Consider the following 23,304-nt stretch of genomic DNA (forward strand, 5'->3'; position numbering starts at 1 on the left):
GTGTGTGTGTGTGTGTGTGTGTGTGTGTGTGTGTGTGTGTGTGTGTGTACATGTGCCCTGAATGGTCAATTAGATGTATTAAATTTTATTTCAAATATAAATTTTGAATTGATTTCGGTTCATTGCGGCGTGTTTTTGAACGTATTAACGTCATAATTTTAGAATACATAAAATTTACGATGGAAAATAATAATATCTTGAAACTATTCGCGCGTAAGTGATCAGCGTTTGAAGTACACATAGACCCCACGTTTATACTTTTTCTCCGAATAATGATAGGTCAAAAATGTGTTACAAATATTATAACGCGCAGTCCGTGTACAAACTGCAAATATATGTGAAAAAAAAAAAATTTCTAAGGAGATAAATATATGGATCACGTGTGCATTTTTCAGTTTTGAAAAGTAATTTCCAAAGAGTAGAATGAATGCTTATCCATCCATATACCATTCACCCATATATAAATAACATCCATACACACACACAAACACCGGTAGGAGCCATTATAAATAACCGATTTAAGCATATAAATATATATATATTCATAATTCCAATCCTAATAAGCGTATCAGTAATCACGGTACTCGAATACATAAGATACATACTCCATTGGTTCTTTTTTCTCCTAAATATTTATATGTGTACATTTTTTATTTTTTTTTAATGACCTGAGTGGTAGTAATACACCTATTTAGAAAACTAGCAGTCCCGTACTTATAATATATTCGTATGTGAATTTATTTATTTTTATTAAGCTCTTTAGCATAGGGTGGAATAATATATATAATACATATTTTAATATGTACGAGTATGTACGTACGCTCTATGGCGGACCAAATGCTGCTATTTTCTGATTTTCTTTCACATAAAAAAAAGCACCTTAGTAACTTTTTTTTTCTCTTTTTAACAATTTTCATGAAACGTAAATTCTTTTCTTATATGGCATACGACTTATATGCACAATATTAATATTTATAACGTCACTACAGCTCCCGAAAAGTTTATGTCCAATTACATTCCTAGGGTACATTACGAGGTATAGTTAACTCGACTGAGTTGGTAGTTTCTCTACCAACAGCAATGTTGTTGAACAAACAACGATAATTCGATTTTATTACTGAGTTAATTTGACACGAAAAGAGTCAGTAGTCAGTTGTAGGTTCTGTAGAGTTTATTATATGATTACGATCGATTAATCTTCAAAAGCTCACAAAAAATAATTTCTAAACATACTTACTATACAATATAACAGAATATGTGAACTTTTTTGAGTTAAGTGCATTTCCAATCAAGGTTTTAAAAATCGTTCACGTACCCAAAGGAAATTATATTTTGATTAAAAATAAAATTACAAATATACTACATTATTTTTATTAAGTAAATCATATTTTTTTTTGTAATTTTATAAATTATGTTTTATTAAATTTCCTTAAATTTTCAGTTATATATTTTATTATTTTATCAAGTTTCTTATCGGATAAAATGTTGATATCAAATGTGTACTATGTCATTTTTAATGGAACACAGACAAACATTGTTTTATCATCCAAAGCGTTTCTTTCTTTCGATTAAATCTAATTCGTTAAAAAGAATAAACTTTCACAAACATAAGTTGATGAGAAATTGAAAGTATAAAAAATATTATCATATATTATCCTCAATTTATTTTATTAATATTATCATAATTTGTTTCTTTAAATATCTTAAAAATAAAAATTGGTAAATAAAAAACTTATTTTTGTGGAAAATTTTTAAATAATTTCAATTTTTTCGCGTGCCATTAAAAATGTATCAACGTGACACTTTCGACATGTATATCATAAATTCACCACTGCTGCAATGTAATATATTATACCATCTATGTGCATAAGTAAACACAATAAAATCAATGGGTGATTTTAATATGTGAACAATTTTTGTGAAAATTATTTTATACTCGTAATTATTTCCTGGTCATAAATCGAATCATGCATGTTATTTTTAATTAAAATCAATACAAATTATTAAAAAATTTAAAATAACAATAAATGGGAGTTAACCAAATAAACGCTTCAAAAACTAGTTGCAGTACTTACAGTATTTACTGCTGTCATCTCTTTCACCTTGGAACCGGCGCCAACATATGTTGCTAAATCGTCTTCAATCTGAAATAAATTTAAACAATTATAAAACCTATTAAACAAACATATTAGTAAAGTATGAAAAAAAGTTGGAAAAATAACATTTTTAAAATAATCTACTATAATAAATGAAGCGTCATTCATCTTACATTACTTTTTTTGAAAAAAAAAAAAATCCTATCTCCATACATTTTAGTAGCTATGTATATATTGCAATTAAATGAAATATAATAGTTACACATTAAATGCATAAATTGTGTAGTTCGAAATATTTTACTCTTACCCAGGAGTTATCAAATTAATTAGTCTGAAATAACTCGTAAAAAAGAAGAATTTTTATCTTAAATCAATATCTTCAAGTTTATAAACAATATTGACTTGAAAGTAATTTATATTCTATAATAATATTTTGTGTATAGGTGCAGTAATTGCAAGTTTGAATTTGAATTGGAAACGTAATGTAAATTGATGGAAATTTAATGAAAGGGAAGTTATTGGGTATATGGGTATTTGGGTAATATACTTTTATAGTGTTTTCACTAATGTTATAATATTATTAAATTCTATTTATTATCCCTTAAAAAAAGCATTGGTATTTAATCATATTTTAATATCTAATCAAAAAGTATTGTACTTTATGAAAAAGAAAAAAACATTAGTCACAATCCTTTATTATAATGGTACCTATAGCTTTGCATTTTTTAACTTGATTACAAACTAACTATATATATATACTACAATTTCATTTGTAAATAGATTACCTTTCTTGGTATACATTTTAGATGAATAATATTATGCAAACAAAAAAAAAAAAAAATGTTAGTAGTTGTACGTGTTACGTATTAACTGTCTGATATAAGTTGCACAGCGCTATTGGACCATCGATGTGATTCATATATTACATTTTAATACTTCGCCGACTCAAGAGAAGCATCATAAACTGTCCTTACTTCTTTTCACCATACGAAAATACCCGTGAACAGATACACGCACATACATTGTGTTTTCTGGATGATTCGTGTCTACGTAACGTTTTAAACGTAATATAATTACCGGTAAGCTGTTAGAAAGTTGTACGACCTATGAGCAGGGTTAAGTAAATGTTCGGAATAAATGGGATTATGAATAATAGATAAAATGTACCAGAGGAGCAGAATCTTTCGAAACACTTTATGACTTAAATCCTTTACATGCCCGGGCCGGAAAGTTTCAAGGCTGCGGCGAAGCGGTGGAGTGCGAATCGTCCCTTCACGTGCACCAAAACGCAAACGACCTAATGGAATAACTTTTATCTGGTAGACGCGCGACTACCTGCTGCGGCTAAAGAACATACAAAAGAACAATGTCGTACACTTATGGCACGTGTTATTATATCGAGTGTTCCAATTCGATCCGCTCGTCACCATCGCTTCCACCTCCGCTTATCGTGCTCAGCAGATAAGTTCCGCGTGTGCACGAGTACACTTGACTTCAGTGCGACGACCTCAATTAGTTTTTTTTTTTTTGCTTTCGCATATTTACCCCCTCCATTGCAGTCCTCTTCAGTCACCAACCGCCCGCCGATATCGCGGGGTTCGTTTCCCGTTATTTCTTAACTCTTCTTCTCCAGAACTATCCTTTCCATCCACGCCCGTGTTTGCTCGACTCCGTGTTATTATTATTATCATCATCGACAAAGTCCAACAGGTATGTGTCACAATAAATACGTACTCAGCACTCGCTGTGCGCACTTCACGCTGTGAACAGGTGGGAACGTGCTCAAGTGAACGTTTTACCTTCACGTCCCTTCCTTAATGTTCTTGTTTACCGTTTGATAAACGGCCCCGTGTGGTAACTCACTCGATACCGGATTGCGGCAACGATGCAAACTTACCCACCTCGTCCATCGCCAATCACGCTTAATTTACAACCACTGTTGATTAGATACAGTATGCCCAGCCCGTGGGCACAGGGCCGTATTTATGATATTTTTCACTCAAGGTCAACCTGTTTTCCGTCCATCTTTCCTAAAGTGAAAATTGAAACAAGTGTCTTCAACTTTTCATTAAGAAGCCACTCAATACGCTCAAAATTAATTTTCCCCATTTCAGTACAATAATACACAATATTTGTAATTAATATAAAACGTAAAATAATAACTAAGATTTAATTACTTAAATAATTTTATAGAAAAATATATTTTATAAGATACTAGTGTACTAGATAGTACTAGATTACTAGTGATACCCTTTGGTTAGAATGTATATAGATTTACTACCTATAATATAACCTATTTTAAATGTTCATATAAAATAATTCCAGACATACATTTTTTAAACGATTTATATAACGTTTAATTACCACAGTTCAAAAAGTAACCAACCCTGACGCTTCTTTCAATTTTGTACCAAGGGAAAATTCCCCTTTTGCCCCCTCTTAATGTACCCCCGCGTGTTAGGGTGCATTAAGACCAATTTCACAAATTCTTTGGAATAGTCCCGGTCACCCATCCTAAAGTTCTTAAAAGATTATTCCTTCTAATACACATATTTGCCTACAAAAATATTACAATTATACAATAATTTCATGATCAAACTCATATAACTATATCTACAATCTAACATCCAACATCTTATTTGTTTAGGAAGACGTCTCTATATTTTACATACTTTGAATTATTATGTTTACACTATTATAATATCAAAAGCGACACGAAACATATACTCGGTGTAGGAGTAATAAAAATATTGTTATACCTAATGGAAAAGATTTTTGGAATGTTTATTATTTTAATATAAATATAAATCAGATGTATGGATTTATCAAATCACCATGATGGTTAATTATAAATAGCTGAATTAATAAAACTATGAATATTTTTCAAGAATGACATAAATTTGCTCAAGAATATTAATAAACAGAAAGAAAAAGAGAGAGAAAGAGAGAGAGAGAGAGAGAGAGAGAGAGAAAAGCGCATATTGAATACTAATAACAATAAAATTCCACTATTTGTAACTTTCTCCAAAGAAAAAATTTATTTCGATACCATATAGAAATGTGTTATAATACACTTAAAATGATTATCGATATAGATCATATTTTCCAATTTGAATACCGTCAACGAGGTGACAGGTTACTGGAAGATAAATTTAAATCCATCTTTTGCATGTTTTCGATATATTTACAATTAATTCTACAGAATATTATATTTTGTAAATGTAAACATTGTTCGTAGCAAAAAACTATTATTAAAAACTATAGTTTTGCAGTATCGACGTTTTAACTAGCGATTATCGCACGCACTTGTTTCGGCCTGTGCGATCACAAATCGTGAATAAAGTAAAATTAAAATAAATAAAATACGATTTCGTCGAAAAATCCAAAAAATTTATTGTAGGTAAATAGGGATTGTGGAGTGATCGAAGTGAGTCAATACAGAAAATCAGATGGTATGATAACAATTTTAAACGATATATTTGGCAACGGATACGACAATAAATTCGTCTTTGATTTTTATTTGTTTTAAAACTATTCCATACATACCGTCGTCGACGTTTCGTATTTATGACCAAACTTTTTTCCACGACCCGTTACACTCTCGATAACATCTCCAGCCCCTGAACACATAGCAGTAATAATAATAATATGATGTCCTTACATCGCGTACGGTAGCCATGGTTACCACGGTCGCTTGTAATACAAGAACGATCGTCATATATATATATATATATATATGTATGTATGTAGTGCATTTAAGATTAAACCGGAATCATAAGCCTTCCGAATGAAATATATACATACTTCTCGTCCAGTAGGACACTGTGACGGATACGCTAATTAATTAGAGACCCTTCTGTGCTTGAGCAACTGGAAAAACGAACAAGGGTATATGGGTATGATTTCAATATGTTTTATATTTATATATATAATTAACAGTTAAACTTTAACGTTTGCTGTATCGCAAGCTTAATAAAATTAAACGGCCAAACGTCTCAAAGTAAAGAGCCCCTTTTAAATATTATGGAATTCACATCGGAAAATTATACAATATTAAATTATGTCCGATTTTAATAAAGGTTTCTCTTTTTGCCATTAGTTAATGACTAGGAAAAAACGAATAAAAACCGATACCTCAACTTAAACAAAAATTAAAATAAAGATAAGACAAAAGTTAAGAAATATATTTGAAAAGTTTACTGTCTACTTTGGATTGATTATTAGAATTTTTTTAAAGATACATGTCTGTTTTATGCTGTATTATATCATAAAGGTACGCGTATATTAAAAAGCAGAAAAAATCAAGAAATTTGACTATACTGGATTATTTGTTATATAACAAAATATAAAACACAATCATAGATTTAAACAGTTACTCAAAAAAAATAAAAAAATATTCTATCATCAATCATTATCTTAAATATCAATAAATCTCTGATAACTATGGATGATTGTTAATCACAAATTTCTGTAGAACGTATTTCTTGATCTTAGAATCTCCAACCTTTGATTTGATGATATTATATATTCGAAAATTACTTTTTAATTATAATTAATCTTATGGCAATGAAATTATGTGTTTATATTTAACCTGAACTAAAATTTGATGACTCTTTGTTAATATTTGTTAAAATTAACTCTTTGTTCAAAATAACTCGAACATCATTACAAACATTATATCGTATTAATAATTACTGTGTTGAATAATTAAGAATAGAATATCCCAATTTTAAAAATGACTTCCGGTTGAAATTCGATGTTTTCGTCAAGGTCGATATGTTGGTGTGCACTACACTCGTTAGCTGTCACATTGCTGTCGGCAAACAGAGCATCTTCTACAGGGACTCGAATTCCATCCGTTACCGAAATTCCCGATGACCCGGCTTTAGAGTATAAAAAAAAAAAAATGTAGCGAGTAGTTTTGTTTTTAGAATGTATTCGGCTAACGTCCAAAATATATTCTCTCTTACCTAGGTATCTCGTGAAAGACAAAAATATCGAATGGTGTTGTTCATTATAATGGAAAACGTAGGAGGTAAAAACCAATTTTTATTATGGAAAATACGAGACGAATATTATAGAATACTTTTATTTTTTTCAATACAAACGGACTTTGAAATATTCTTTAGGTGTTTTATATATCAAATTTTTCGAATGTATTTTTTGTAAACAATTTATATAACCCATCCTATTACTAGTTGATTTAAATAAAAATAAAAATATTACATTATTTTAACTACAAATGTTTCAAGCTTATGAATAATTGTATTAGTATTATATTCTAACCTAACCTAAATTATACTGTAAATGTGGGATTAAAAATAAAAATCGTTTAAACATGAAATATTATAATAAAAATGATTATCATAATTAAGATCGATTTTTTATTCGTGGAAAATAATCGAAGCCTACCATACAGAATATATATATATATAAAGTGATACATTAATTTATAGTTTTTCGCTAATCGAAAATTATGAGCTAATCAAAATTTGTTGTTATCGAAGTGAAATCAAAAAAAATCCTCAAATACTCATGATATTTGGTCAACAAACATATCAGCTGCATTTGTGTAATGATCCTTGTTGTGGTGTAATCATTGATAGATAAAGAATAAATTATGTGATTCATTTGGACTGAAGAGAGTAAATGGCTAACGCTTTCAAGAGAATTTTTCATCACTTTTTATTTAATTTTTTGTTTATTCCGGTGGCAAGGCCACTATTTTCCGTCGACACAATGCGTCACGTATCGTGTACGTGATACACAAACAATTGTGTTAATTTACAACGCTCGAAGGGCTCAAATTTCCTGAAAGTAATAAGATTAAATTGACGAAGAAGAGCCAAACGAGGAATAGAACGGCACTGACAGTAATAATGAGATAAGACAAGTCATTAAATTTGTTGCACACGGGTTAAAGTTGCATAAAAGGGTCTCATGAGTATGTGAATTGTGTTTGAAAAAAAATAACACGAGTATAGTTAAATTGCGTTCATCGAGTAGAATATATTAATTTAAAACATTTATGAACAACTTTAAGAGGAATGAAAAAAAAAATGAAAAAATATTATTCCAATGAACAATATAATATTCCAATCCACCGGAGGACAGATAAAACGCTTTTGCACAAAAATAAACCGAGAAATTTACATGATTTATCAATTATTTAAAACTAAATTGAGATTTACCAACTTGTCACGTTTTGTTGTACTACGGTAATGTAATTAGAGTTACCCCTCAGGGACGGTTTGTCAATTGAGAAACAAATTAAGATCCGTGTCTACAACTTTAAGTTAAGAACCGAATAGTTAATCACATTAAAAAAAAAAAAAAAATGTTTTAAGCCGCATTAATCTTCTTTTCCTTTTATTTTTCATCTAAACAGCTATGGATTTTTTTCATGGGCAAACAACAACATTTCCTTTTAAATATTTTAAAAATTTAAAGATGCATATATGATTTATGGATTTGAAAGAATTAAATTAAACCCTAAGTGTCATTAAAACCATCGAAAAATATGTGTATAATTGTATGGTATATGGAACATAGGTAGTTTGATTTTTTGGTCGTTTATGTGCATCGACAATTAGAATTTTCAAGTCAACTTCAAGAAATCAGTGATCGTTATTGCTAGAAGTGAATATGACTTTTAAATTTTATGTACACACACACACACACACATATATATATATACAGAAAAAAAAGACCTTAAGATGGAAACTCTATTCGTAGACGGAAACGCAAAAAGGACGACGAGGTGCTGTAATTTTCTTATTCCTTTATACCTTCTTTTTTTTCCCCATACAATATTTTCACCAAGGTCTTTTAACCGTTGCTCTAATGATGTTTCTTGCCGCAATATTTCCCAAGATCGAAAGGAGGGGCGCGACCCATCTCTTTATTTTTCCGCTTGCATGAACTCTTTGCCGACACTCCATCCCGTGCCGTCAACCTACTAGCTCTTGTAACTATAACAGACATACGTATAGGCGACGATATTCCATTACAATTGTTAAAACGCATTAAAACCTTTTCGTGCCATCTTTTTTGACCTAATAGTACTCCATTTTAGAATCTTTGTTAATATTAATATCCATTCACGCAGCAATATTCGAATCTGAGGAGGCGGAATTCAGTTGTTTCGTTCCAAAAATATTAAATTTATACTTCAATAAATAATATCCAAACGGTTGTAAATTAAAAATATCTGAATTTAATCTCATACATGTATCATAAATAACATAATTTAAAATTTTCAATAAAAAAAACACAGGTAGCTTATTATTTTTTTTCTTCGAACATTTTTAAAAAAATGGTGATAATATTCCGAAAACATGAAGATTGTTTGAAAATATTTTAAAAGCTCTTATAGTTCTTATATAATTTTTATTTGAAAAAAACAACTAATTCACAGCAAAGTAAGGAATAAATTGATTGTAGAATAATGTTTTTTAAGTTACCTCTACTTCGGATAGTGAAACTTAACCAAAACTATTTTTCCAAACGTAAAATTGAATCATTTTATTTAGTGTTACTCAAAAAAAAAAAAAAAAAATAGGAACATTTGGTCAAGAATAATTTTTAAATTTATATAAATGTTTTAAACCTAGAAATGTGTTAACATTTTTTATTTTTAAAAATATCGATAGATAATCACTCATTGTAAATGTTTAAAAATAAAAAATGTTACTTTTAATGTTATTGTTAGCGTGACTTACTGAAAAAGAAATGTTCACGTAATTTATACCATAACAATTTATTTCAATCACCTATAACAGGGGTGGACAACTGGCGGCCCATGAGATTTTTTTATCTGGCCCGTACTTTATTTTAAAATTACATTATACAATTTTAAAGTTTATCGTCGATACTCATAACATCGAAAAAATAATTTTTATTTAGTATTAAGCATCGTTAAATGTTTAAATGTCATATGTATGTATAAGTATAACTTTCAACCATAGATGTTTATACGGAACTATTTAACTATATCAGTTTCTTTGTATCATTCGTATCGTGCTGTCGTGTGTGTTAAATTCATTATTTCCGTGTATATATATATAAATAAATGCTAATTAAAATTCATATTTTGAATGACTTTTTTTTTTCCATGCTCTGGCCCGCTAGATTTTAGTTTTCTAAAAACTGGCCCTCTAGTAACTGTGAGTTGCCCATTCCTGATCTATAATATATCCATGAGATCTAATGAGACTTCTTTAATGATTCTCTGAAGTATATGTGACTGCAGTTTATCATAATTTAAACATTTGTCTTGAAGTGTAAAGCTTCATTAATACGATAAATAATGATAACATTTTTATTATATCAATTTATAGCTATTATATATTTACTTAATAAAATATTTATAATTTATTATTAAATTTTAGGTTTCAGTGATTGATTTTTTTTTCGACTCATCATTTATTTATATAATTGCATGAAACAGTTCGTGAACTAAAAAAATGTTGGACTACATTGATCTATAGTACACTGAAAACGATCATAACGTGTTTTTAATACAGCATAAAACAATGGAAAAAATGTGCTAAAATTATGAAGGTAAAAACTAATAATACTTAATGAAGCGTATTATGAGTAATTCTAGTTTTGTATAAGATTATAAGCGATATATTAAGTAGAAACAATATAAAATCGAAACCAACTATTATTATAATTATGATGATTATAATTTAATAAAATAATTATATTATAATTTAATATAATAATTGTATTATAATTGATGCGTTAAAAAAAAAATTTAAAAAAAATTACTTCCATTAGAAATGTATTTTAAAAGTCACTTTTTTCCGATAGCAAAATTATTTCAGACAACAATGTGTTCAAGCAGACTTGTAAACATTATTTTAATAGAAAAAGTCTTACTGCTAATAAATTATATTTCAATATTAAAAATACATCTTTAACAGAAAATTATCGAGTTGAAAAAAATAATTGTATTTAAATATGAATTATAAAATGTTACGTACTAAACAATCGCAATTATATAACTGTACGAATATATTAAATGTTTATTAATATTAATACAATTTTTTTCTTGTTTTTAGTTTATTGATGTCTGATTTTTATTTATGATTAGCTTTTGAATTTAATACCTTCAAGTATACATAAATGAATTTTCAGTATTCTTAAAATTTATTATAAGCATTATATTGATATTTTTGAATAAAGGTAAAAACTTATTAAGAATAGTTTAATGAAAAAAGAATTGAGTCATATAAGAAAGAAAATTAATTTAAATCTAGATTTTAGAAATATGTTTAATGAATTATTTGAAAATGTTGAGTTATATGATATTATATTTGATCAATTGTTGGATAAACATAAGTCATAAAGTGATTAAAGAATAAAAATTAATAAAGAGGGATAATGATAATTGAATTAAAATGGATCATTTGAAGAACTTTAACCATGTTTCAAATGTTTTTATTTTATTTATTTATTTTTTTATCCAGTACAACTAATATAAAATATATTTAAATAGGAACAATTGAAAACACTGCCTGTTTGACCGGAAATGGACTTCTTTTAACAGTGATAATTCATTAAAATAAGTTTTTTTTTTATTGGTGGACGATAATCAATCACTAGCCCGTTATAGAAATCGCAGAGTACTATAATCGTTCTACTTTGATGTTATCCATTCAACAAAAATGCGATTTAGAAATGACATCGACTTGGTGTGACAGATGTAAGTTATTAAAATATTTAACTCGAGGTCGTTTGCTCGCTTTTGAACGGCAGCATATTCCGATTTTAAGCTTTTGCTCTCATCACTCACTGTAACTAATCCAGATGTTAAATCATCAATAAACTGGGGCATTTGAATAATTTTGATATCTCACTAGTTGGCTTTGTCCAAAGCTAACACGGGGTTGTGTTCATACAAATAATACTGATCTGCAAATACATTAAATGGGTCATTATTCTATTACAATACAATGTGATGTCGTTTGATTTCTTAATCAAGCATTTATAGTTAATAATATGTGTGTTTCGAATTTTTCTACCAACGCTTAAACATTTATATTCTGTACTTACAGGGAAAAATACAAAAATCACTTCAAAATAAAAGAATATACGTTCATTCGATTGTATAACAACACATTAATTTTATACAAATATAATGCAATTAGAACTAACATATTTATATACGAGTACTTATATGTTATACTGTATGTTTGTATGAACATCAGTGTTTGATGTGAAAAACTTAAGTCGGTGATAACGAAGAAAATATATTGTTAATATTGTATTACATTTCATCAGACATCTACTGCCACCAGAGTTGTTTTATTATAACGTATTTTAAAAAGGGGAAAAATCAATTGTTAGTCTGTTTCCAAATCATTATTTCAGCAATTTATTGAGATTATGTTGTGGGATATTATATATAAGCATATAAATCATCTTTGTTAGTATAACTCGTGAAATTTAGTTCTTCTAAAAATATCGTTATAATTAATATAGAAACCCGTTGGCAGTGAACTACACGAACTCCAGCTATACGCCTCGAACCCTACACTTATACTAAAGCCGTTTGGGAACATTATAAAACTCTTCGCCTGCGTATAAGTATGTATGTAAATGTAGCAAAGTGCGACTATCGAGTTCTACGAACCAAAGTAACTGTACAGGCTCCGAAGGAAAGGGACGTGGACGGACGGGAAAGGTTTGGCAGAAGATGCAGGACAGCGCAGTTTCACTGAATGTGTATGTGTATAAAAGAGAGAGGGAGGGAAAGAATGCATGGCGAGAGGAAAGAAGTAAGAGGATCCGGGTTGAAGCAGAGAGTAGAGGCCATGTTCGTAAGCCGATTACCATAAATTTCCGACCATCGTCTAGTGGATGGCATGGCTGACGAGGGGGAGGGGGGGTCAGGAAAATAGCTGTGGAGGGCTGAGAGCCGACATTATACATCAAATTTTAACGATCGACCCCGGTGATCGTGCACAAGCGAATCAAATAAAACCACCTAGTGAAAGTTGCGTTTGTAGTTGGCATCTTGTTGTCCATATAATTTGTGCGAAATTCAAATGCCAGTTTGTTCAGCGATGCTTAAGTATCCGAGCCGACTCCACAGCCAGAAGTATTAACGCCACCATGACCTTGGTATTGGTTACATTTTCCCATTAAGTTGTCAGATGATTATTTTCGTAAGAGAAAATACGGCGTCGCTTTACCCGGACGACGCGTCATTAGAAGATCCGTGTAATTACGAGTCACGATGACAATTTACAACGACATAGCACTGTATTTGTAGGTTAATCGGAGCCCGGAGCAAATGGTATGAAGGATAAAGAAATATAATTTTAAGGGGAGCCCTTTAAGATAATTTTTAAGCGTACAATTTTAAACGGATATAGCGTTAAAACTAACGTCTGCTACCACTGACGGAAATAACTGCAGTTAAGGTTTATTTTTTTTTATTTATTAGAAAATTGATATAATTACATAAACACAATCCGTAATATATGAGTATAGTTATAAATATGCTATTCCTGTAACACTGAACTTGTGTTGTAGTACAGAAATGTTGTTTGATTAGACATCTGTCAGATACCAATAACGTATTGAGTTATCTTATTTAAAATGAATTATTGTTATAAGCTTTTCATTTGTCCGTCAATTTAGACAATCTTAAAACGTTCGTATCGATAAATTCTTTTATTTTATCGAATTTTAAAATTATTATTTTTATTGTGTACAAGTGACAGAAGATTTTACGCTTTTTTGACGTTTGATCAAAATCATTAAATATTAACCAGCTTTTATAGTAGCATTGAAAATTACAGTAGCAACTTAAAAAATAACATCCTATCATTATATAAATAATGGTATTATCCAATTTGTAGTTTGGTTGTAAACCCATTTTGAAAAATTACTGATAAGGCATATTTAATTTGTATATTAAAAAAACAAAATATGTATTATGTAAATATATGACTGGAGTAGGTAATTATTTAAAATTTGAATGAATCTTTTTTTTATGAAAACACAAGCGTCTATTATACGAGTATTTTTAATTTATTAAAAATATTAAAATCTGATTGACGCCTCTTAATAAACATGTATTCGATATAATTGATCGTTTCATTAAATTATGAAATTTTAGTGTTTAGTCTGTTTTATATAACGTTTACTGAAATTACAAATAAATTAACTTATTAATGGTGAAAACTAATTAGGTTCCTTATAAATTAATTATGTTATAATTGACAGACATAATTGTGTCATTATTTTCTTTTTGATCAAATTTACCGAAATTACAGTGACATAGTAGTTTTATGCACAACGACGTCAAACCTTCAGGGCGAAAACGTAATATAATAAAACGTTATAATAATCACTATTCTATAAAACAGATGGTATTTCGTTGGTTAAAAAATAGACTTAATTTATTCAAGATAGAATAGAATTTGGTACTTTAATAAAAATTAAAAATAAACGAGTATTTCTTCACACTTTATTATAGTCTTTAAATTTTAATAGCATTAATACAAAATTTTAAAAGTAATTATTATCAAATTATTTTAACTAAGAGTTGTGCATTAGTCAAATATAAAATTTTTCTACCCGACTTTCGGATGTCAAATTTTAATTTTGAAAAAAGATTTCGATTTCTTAATATGTTTGCTATGATGACAAAGAAGCATTTTTTTCTATTTAAGATTCTATTTTTTTTAAATAAAAACAAAGAATATTGAAATTATAATAAAAAAAAAAAAAAATTAATTAGATAGTTTATATGATTTCTTGGGTATAAAACATTAAAAAATTGGCTACCTAGTTGTCCTAGAGGAAAAAACAAGAAATTTATATGCTTAGTTTAAATTATAATCTAACTACAAAAATTATCATAAGTTAAATTTATTTTCGTTGTTTTATCTAAACGCATAAAACATACTACGTTATCCGACCCCCTTAATAGTTTATTTCTTGTTTGATTAATCTTGTTAATTGCCATTCATCAATTCAATTTTTACGATTTCTTACAGTTCATTATTTAAATAATTTTTATTTATACTTAAAAATATTTATGTTCAATTAAAATGTTTTGGTAGATAACTTAAAATTAGCGCATTCCGTACTCATAATGTAAATATTACCGAAAATTAAGCATAATTGTTAATGTCATAAATATATAAATAAATAGTTTATATATAGAAATAAATAAATAAATAATTGCTTAGCCTAGAGCATTATTATATTTTAAGTGTATGACCAGTTTCGAATTAAAAATATATCATCAGTTATATACTAGTCAATAAAATTGCGATCATATAATTTATATTATATTTATACTAACTAATTAACATAATTTAAATTCAATTTTTTAATATTTTATTATTTAATGTAATAAATTAGTGGTTAATTTTATAATGATTATTGTTATGACTATTGATATTATTGTGATTTTTATTATTTTAGTATTATAATTGTATTACTAATAAATATTATATTGTTCAAATCATTATTACTAATTATTAACACTGTGGCGCCTCTTACGGCTGTGGCAGTTAACCGCCAAGACTCGCGTTTGGTTGCGGGTTAAGTATATTGAAGACCGATTCGACGATTGATTGAAAAACAACAAGGCATACAATGGATGTGCGTTGAGTTAAATAATTATAATAATAATATACAAATATTAAATTTATGAAGCGTCCCAGAATAATAATAATTTAACAAATATTTATAATATAAATGACCAGAAGCTCATTCGCTGTTCATAGATTTTTACAATGATAATAATGGCAATAATAATAATTAGCGATTTGACTATCACCCGACCAATGGAAATTATGGACATCACTCTTGACACCATGAGATGCGAATTGCAGACAAGCAACGATGAAACAACAGTACACATGAACCAGGCAACAACACGAACGTACTCCCCATTTGAATAGCGACGGCGAAGGTGCACACACGTTAATTAATTACGATTAGAGGCGAGGACGCACTTATGTCGAATATAACGACGACGACGAAAAGGCGTATACGCGTTGATTACCAGAAAAATAAAACGCGACCGCAAGTTAAAAAACGTACACAAGTCAAGGCGGCACCACGACGCGAAGAAAGAAAGTGAAAAACAAAAAAAAAAAAAAGAAGAATGAATTGAAAAATGAAAAGTGGCGAGTCACCGCTGTACGCCTCCATCGATGTTGTCGCGCACGATAATCGATGAGACTCGAAGCTGGATACTATGATAGGCGGCGGCGGAGGGATCAGGATGGACCAATATCAAGTCTCTTTGGACACGCGAATCATGTGGCACGAGTGCCGACGGTGCAAAGAATGTGCGGCTCGAACACTAATAATGTTTTCGGATTCTAAGTGAAGTGAAGGATCTTTTGATTTTACAATGATATTTTATTTTTATTTTTATTTTTATGTAAACACTTTTTCGGATAGAAATACTGGTCCAAAAGATTCATTTAGCAATTTTTTAGATTTAAAGCCGGCCCGCGGTGGTACTTTTAAAGGGTCATTTTTTCCAAAATCTCAATAGTTTTAGGATTAACTCGAGACAGCTCGAGACTTTACTCGAGATACCGAGTAAAAACGGAAAAAAAGTACGCTATAAACGAGACTTTCATTTTTCAGATTTTAGTTCTTAAATCCTAACTCCAAAAATAATGTGGAAAGAAACTTGAAACATTCACCCTATATTAAAGACATTTTTTCATATTTTAAAAAATTTTGGTTTAAATATAAAACTGAAAATACTTCATTATATAATAATTATATATAAATACTCAAATTTTTATTTTTGGATAAGACTTTTAATTATTAACATTTAAATTTATATACTTACCTAACACTGAATAACGACTGAAAATTTCAAAAATCAAAAGTCAGAGTTTTATTTTATAGATGTTAAGGTAAATTATTGTACGATTTTTACAGAATATATTGTTTTTACGTCAATTTTTAAATTTAAATGTTTATTAAAAAAATTGGTCTATCAAATCATAATAAATCATGGGATGAAAATAGAATATGTTTTAAATTTTTAGTTGAAAAAAAGTGTATCCTTCGTCAAAGAAGACAATTTTAAACAGGTTGATAAACAAAAACCTGCCTACAGTTAGATTAAAAATGGTAAAATATCTATATAAACGGTATATTTTTATTCAGAAGCTTTGGCCTGAATAGTTCTACTAAAGAAATTTATTATTATTTATTTTAAATTCAATAGTTACACCTATTACTGTTATCCATTTTAAGGACCAAAGAAACAAATAATGAACTTCCCCCACCAATATCTTACCGGTTTTTTAAAGTATCGACTTGCTTTAGTGTACGTGATAAATAAATAATAAACCGATGAACTACATAGGTCATAAATCCAACACTTTTTACAGTAGCAATAATTTCATGATTATTCCGATGACAACATGTATTCAAACTTATACTTGTATTATTATTTGTAATTTTTAATATTTTGTATGTTATTATTTTTTTTTTTAACACATAATTATAACTAATATAAGTTTTGGGTCTTTCAGAGATTTAACGGTACATTTTCCTCAATTTATTATTATACTATGTTGCCTTAACAACCAATACTTAGTGAATACATATTAAAATATCACATTACTACATAATAAACACAGTTAAGTACTCGTATATATTAAAATAATAATTGTTACATATTATATTCGTTTGACCGCTTTGGTCGTAACAGATTAAATTAAGTAAAACGATACGATCAGTCTGAGTCCGTCCAAATTGAGATGGACAAATATATACAAGTACTATATAAAAGCAACTCAAAACCAGTGTTGAATGAATGAGAAAATATTTCGACGTAAACTATGCCTTTGGGATAGTGTATGTAAAATAATAATGCAGTTTTCGGTGGAACGGAAAAATTCACTCGTAATAATTGAACGATTGATGCCATCACCGCGTCTCGCCATATGCAACAGAACAATTATGCTGATCCGAAATTGTTTAACATTTTTATATTTTAGTATTAGGTCAATGGGAAGAGGGGAGGAGGATTTAAACCCTCAAAACCACCTCTTACTGGACGCCACTACATTTTTTAACCCTTTCCTCTCAAGAGGACGACCTCGCGTGAAATAGATTTGTTTTATTATTTTTTTTTTACTAGCACTTAAATGTATTTCGTGTATATTAGCACTGCACTTGTTTTTCCATCCTCCTCCCATCGTTCTATTTTTATTTATTTATTTTTATTTTTTTTTTTTGTTATTATTATTTCTTCTTTTAGTCGCAAAACCGTTTGTATAGGAAAAATAAAATGCGCGCGTTCGTTCGTTATTATCGCGTAGGGGCCACCTGCACGTATAAAGTGTAATCTATTTCTGGCATCAGTCCCGCTTTGCCGTCGGAAATTCTCTATCTACTGTATACCTATCAGCCACGTCGTCCTGCGTGAGCACAAATCTCTATTCGCCCATGTACAGCGTAGTCTAAGCTAAGAACTTTTTTTTTTCACTCTATTACTATTATTATTATTTCAAATGAACTCGCGAGAAAACCTATAAAACGAAAGACGTATATACGGAACGTTTTTATGGTTTTTTTTTCATTGCGCCATCGTCCGTCGACCTTTTTAGTTGGACGAAAACACACACGCACCCACACTTATGCATGAGGTATACGCGTTTTAACGGAATAAAATGCACCCACCATTTGCACTTTAATATAATATTTTTAATTCGTCGGGACAAAAAATAAAAAATGAAAAAAAAAAGTAAATTTACACGTGTACTCTACATGCACTCACTCAGCTAGAAATCTATAAAAAATAATGGCCTTGAAATCCGCTGATGTGTTAACAAATCACGGGCTCAGATTATTTTGTACATTATTATTGCACTCTCGATGATATGTTTTCAAGAATTGTAATAATATATACGAGAGTACCTGTACATACTTACTGAACTTAAACGTAATGATGCATGTGTATTTATGCTGTACGTGAAATATTTATCTATTTGGATGGTTCCTAGTCTATAGATTTCATTTTGATTATTAAAAAAAAAACTAAGTTCCAGAAAAATATGGAGTAATAATAAAAATAATAAATAATAATAAAAGAATTAAGCGCGTAAACTTTGTATGAAATAAAAAAATGACAACAATTATAACTGATACGATTCCGTAGTATACATTCCTTTGAATATACGTTTATGAGTAAAAAAAAGAAAAAAATTTCAATCATTGATCGACGTGCTTGAGGGATTGGAATAAAGGACGAGAAGTAAAACATGCACATAAAGTAAACAGTAAAACCAATATACTTTTATTCAATTTTTTTTTTACATACGAAAAAGTATTAAATATAACTGTATAAAAATAATATATGCTACATTTTATTAACTTTTAATTTGTTTATTTATTTTTAACATGTTTAGTACTATATGGTATTTCAATGCATTTAGTAGAACGTGGGATTTAAAATTAGCTGTCTAAATAAATTATCATAGTTTGGAAATCATATATTTTTCTAAGGCAATCAATATAGTAAAAATGCTATACATTTGTACATTGTGTATATTTTATGTAAAATTAAAACCATCGTTGATGACAAGATGAAAAACAAACAAAAAAATTATGTGAAAAAAACGGCCGTTTTCTTGCTAACACGCCTTACCCACATCACGTTCCGAACTCGCGCAATTGTTACGATTTACATTTCCCACACTCGCTGCAACTGCTTCGGCAATTTATTTCCGAATAACTGTTAGCAAAACGTATCTTGCAAACACATACGCAAAATATTAACAGGCCCACAAATCCGATGACAGCGAAAACGATTATAACAGATTTGGCCACGCGGCAAAAGTCTTTATCGTCCGAAGAAAACCATTTGTTAGCCAACGAATCCGGACTGTCCCAATACAAGGTATCTGCTACCTTTCTTTTGGATCGACTCTGTTAATTTAAATACACGATAGATGTAGTATAATGTCATAATAGTACCCTGCATGTTCTAGATTTATGGGGTAAGTATATAGGATGAACTGATCACAAAAATGTATTACGAACCTCGGATTTTTATTTAACTATGCGATAGCACATAATGGCAAACTATAATATTATTAAGCAAAACAGTAAATTTTTATAAATAAATAAAGTAAATAGATAAATATTTTAGGTGATAATAATTAGTATAATATTTCTTTACTCGGGTATATTTTTACCGTAGTTCTTTGAGAACTATAGATCTAGAAATAATTTGGTGGTTTCGATACTTGGCATTCAATATAAAAATATTTATTACGAAATACGAGCATATACCGATGATTGATCCTGGCCGTCATTGTGGTATCGGTACGGAAATAGTTCAGAATTTCCGAATACACCGGACGATTCTTTTACCGGCTTGTCGAAAAATCCGTCCAACAAACCGATTTCTGCGGTGGCCATTGATCGAATCAACGAGAAAATCGTCAGTAAGCGATACATACTATTCTACGTAAAACAATACAATAGTTAAATAAATAATGATAATGTTAAAAATAAAAAAGCAATCAATACATTTGTCAAACTAAAATTTTAATTATTGAATATTGTTTGTTTTATTGACTATCATTTATTGTTATTGACAATAAATTATGTTTTAAATTGTATGCAACCAAAACCCATAATAAATCATAATATTATCAGAATTCTTCAGCCATGAGCAAATTACAATTTCGAATGAAAATAATGTAATTTTTACATGAATCCATTGTTTTCGATTAATTCAATAACGATTATTGCAGTTACAACCTCGTGAAATTGCGTGAGTATTTTGAAATCGAAAGACTTAAAATTCAGAACACTTTCATCTCAATAGTCAAAGAAATTTACTAAACAAGACTTTTGATCCTTTTTTATGACCACACGTATTCATGTGGTACACATATTTTTTTTCCGCCGCAACTTTTGACGTTTACCGGATACATCTAAATCCTTAGACACAAACACGATCGCACATAATATATCCTCCTGTTTTGAAGTATTCAGACCGTAACGCGTCTCACATTAACTATCGTAAAGAGTGTGCTGGATGAGGACATGAATCACACATTTATTTTCAAAACCACGATTATATCAAAGGAGGAAAACGACGAAAAGAAAAATATAAAATATTTAATTAATATACATACATATATACATACATAAATATACATGTTTAATGATGCGAATCTTTCATAATGAAACGGCTTGAAGCTTATAAATCAAAATTAACCGAAAATGATTTGTTTTACCCGCCTACTAACCCTTTCCCCTAACCCGCCAGTACCAGTCCCACCTTCCACTTTAAAATCAGAGCATGTTAAAAATAAAATCTTAGGTCTAGTACAGCTCGTTTAACCTGAACACCAGGAATGTTAGAAAGTTCCCCGTGATTTATACGTAAATTTAAGTTGTTGTTTTGAGATTTACACCATGTGCCAAACACAACAAAAATCATTTTTTGTGCATTTGAAGCGACATGTAACCCCATAAGAATTTGGAAAAATTATACTCTTCTTTAAAAACTACATTCTCGGTACGAACATTCAAGCGTATATAATGTAATAGTTATTAAAATTGAAAAAAATAATAATAATTTACAACTAATGATGAATATGATGAATGGCGTTTACAGTGTTATATATTATTTAAATATATTCTTTGAAATATTAATAATTTTTAGACTTGAAAAAATATTTCAAGACCAGTAGTGACTCAAATAGAAAATTAAATTTATTTTTATAAAAAATTATATTCAGTCATTTTATTAAGACTAAAATGTTGTTAAGTCTTTCCATAAAAACTTTTTGAGGAAACCTGTGTCGAATATATTTATATTGAATTTTGTTATGTCGTTTTATATAACTCGTTATAAAATATTTTAGTTAATACGTAAATTTAAATATAACTCGTTAAAAACGGAATATATTTTTATTCCTTGATGATTCAGACATGGGCGGGTTTTTACTATATTTATGATAAGGAGGTAATTTTTTTTTCTCAACTAGGTCGTTCTTTATAATTGAAAAAAAATATAAACATTTTAAGTCTTAAAACACAATTTGGAAAATAAAAACATTCGATATACTTTTAATCGTTTCAGCATTAGTTTATAAAATATATAAATATAACTAATATAATTTATTAACAGCGAGCGGTAAGCGAATGTAAAAAATCTGGGAATTTAGTTCTAAAGTAGCCTATTGAAAATTAATTGCAATTAAAAAAAGGATAGTGAAAATGAAAAATACAATTTGACATGTTACTGTTAAACGATACCATGTATGCGTTTCGATTTTTATTCATATATCCGTTATAATTATTTGCGAGAACAAAATTTGTTAAATATTCAATATGCTATACAAAGCATGCTATAATTGTAATTAAAAATAAATAAAAATAAAAAAATATTACACTTGTACATCCAGCATTTTTTTATTTGTATATAAATAAGAAAAATGTATTCGATCAAACCCTACGGAGAGCACAACATCATTGACCTTGACCGTAACCGTTTAGTATTTTCAGATATACGTACAAATAAACTGGAATGGCCGAAGTTCAAAAAATAGATATTTTCCGTCCACTTCAGCTTATTGCCAATGCATAATAAATACATGTTGTTGGGGAAATCTCAATCCAATTTGAAAATGATTAATATAGAACGCTGTGGCGTTAAGTAATTTCAACATCGTATAATCGCCATTAACACATGTTACAGCTGGACAGTGAAAAAGTTTTGAAAAAGTTGCAAGAATTTAAAATGAAACAGAACAGCGCGTAATGGGACGACGCTTGAGAACAGTACGGAAAAAATTGCGAACATTTTTTAAAATCTTTCAAACGCTTGCACAAGGCCGGTGTAGTCATAAATAATTTCAGATATTATTTTTAACCGGCGATGGCGCTCGCGTTTGTTCACTCGTACGAGTTTTCAACGCTTCGGAAACAGTAATAATGAATAATATTGTACATAACTGAACCGCGTTCGAGTAGGTGTTGGTGGTGAAAGGTAAAAAAATCGAAGATTCGTCGGATTCGATTAGAAAATTTTCGCTTAATCGGTCAGCATAATGACAATTGGATCACAATACATAACGTAACGCACAGCCACTCATTTATCTGTTGAACATTCGATGTTATTATCATTGATCCGTGTTATGACGAGTGGCCGTTGAAGAACAGTATTTGAGAAATT

The 23,304-nt window shown here is 29.1% G+C and overlaps 1 protein-coding gene across 1 annotated transcript in view; it reads right to left on the reverse strand.

The window, feature by feature from the left end:
* LOC112683477 (zinc finger protein 541-like) overlaps positions 1 to 23,304 on the reverse strand; it is a gene marked incomplete at its 3' end in the record, with an annotated part of 248,287 nt that overhangs the window by 210,752 nt on the left and 14,231 nt on the right. Inside the window, exon 2 of the mRNA XM_025554528.1 lies at positions 2,076 to 2,144. Within this exon, the coding sequence (XP_025410313.1) occupies positions 2,076 to 2,093 (18 nt within the window). The remainder of the gene's footprint in view (positions 1 to 2,075; positions 2,145 to 23,304) is intronic.

Source organism: Sipha flava, unplaced genomic scaffold (assembly GCF_003268045.1).
Source record: "Sipha flava isolate LNK unplaced genomic scaffold, YSA_version1 227_pilon_pilon, whole genome shotgun sequence".
NCBI lineage: Eukaryota > Metazoa > Arthropoda > Insecta > Hemiptera > Aphididae > Sipha > Sipha flava.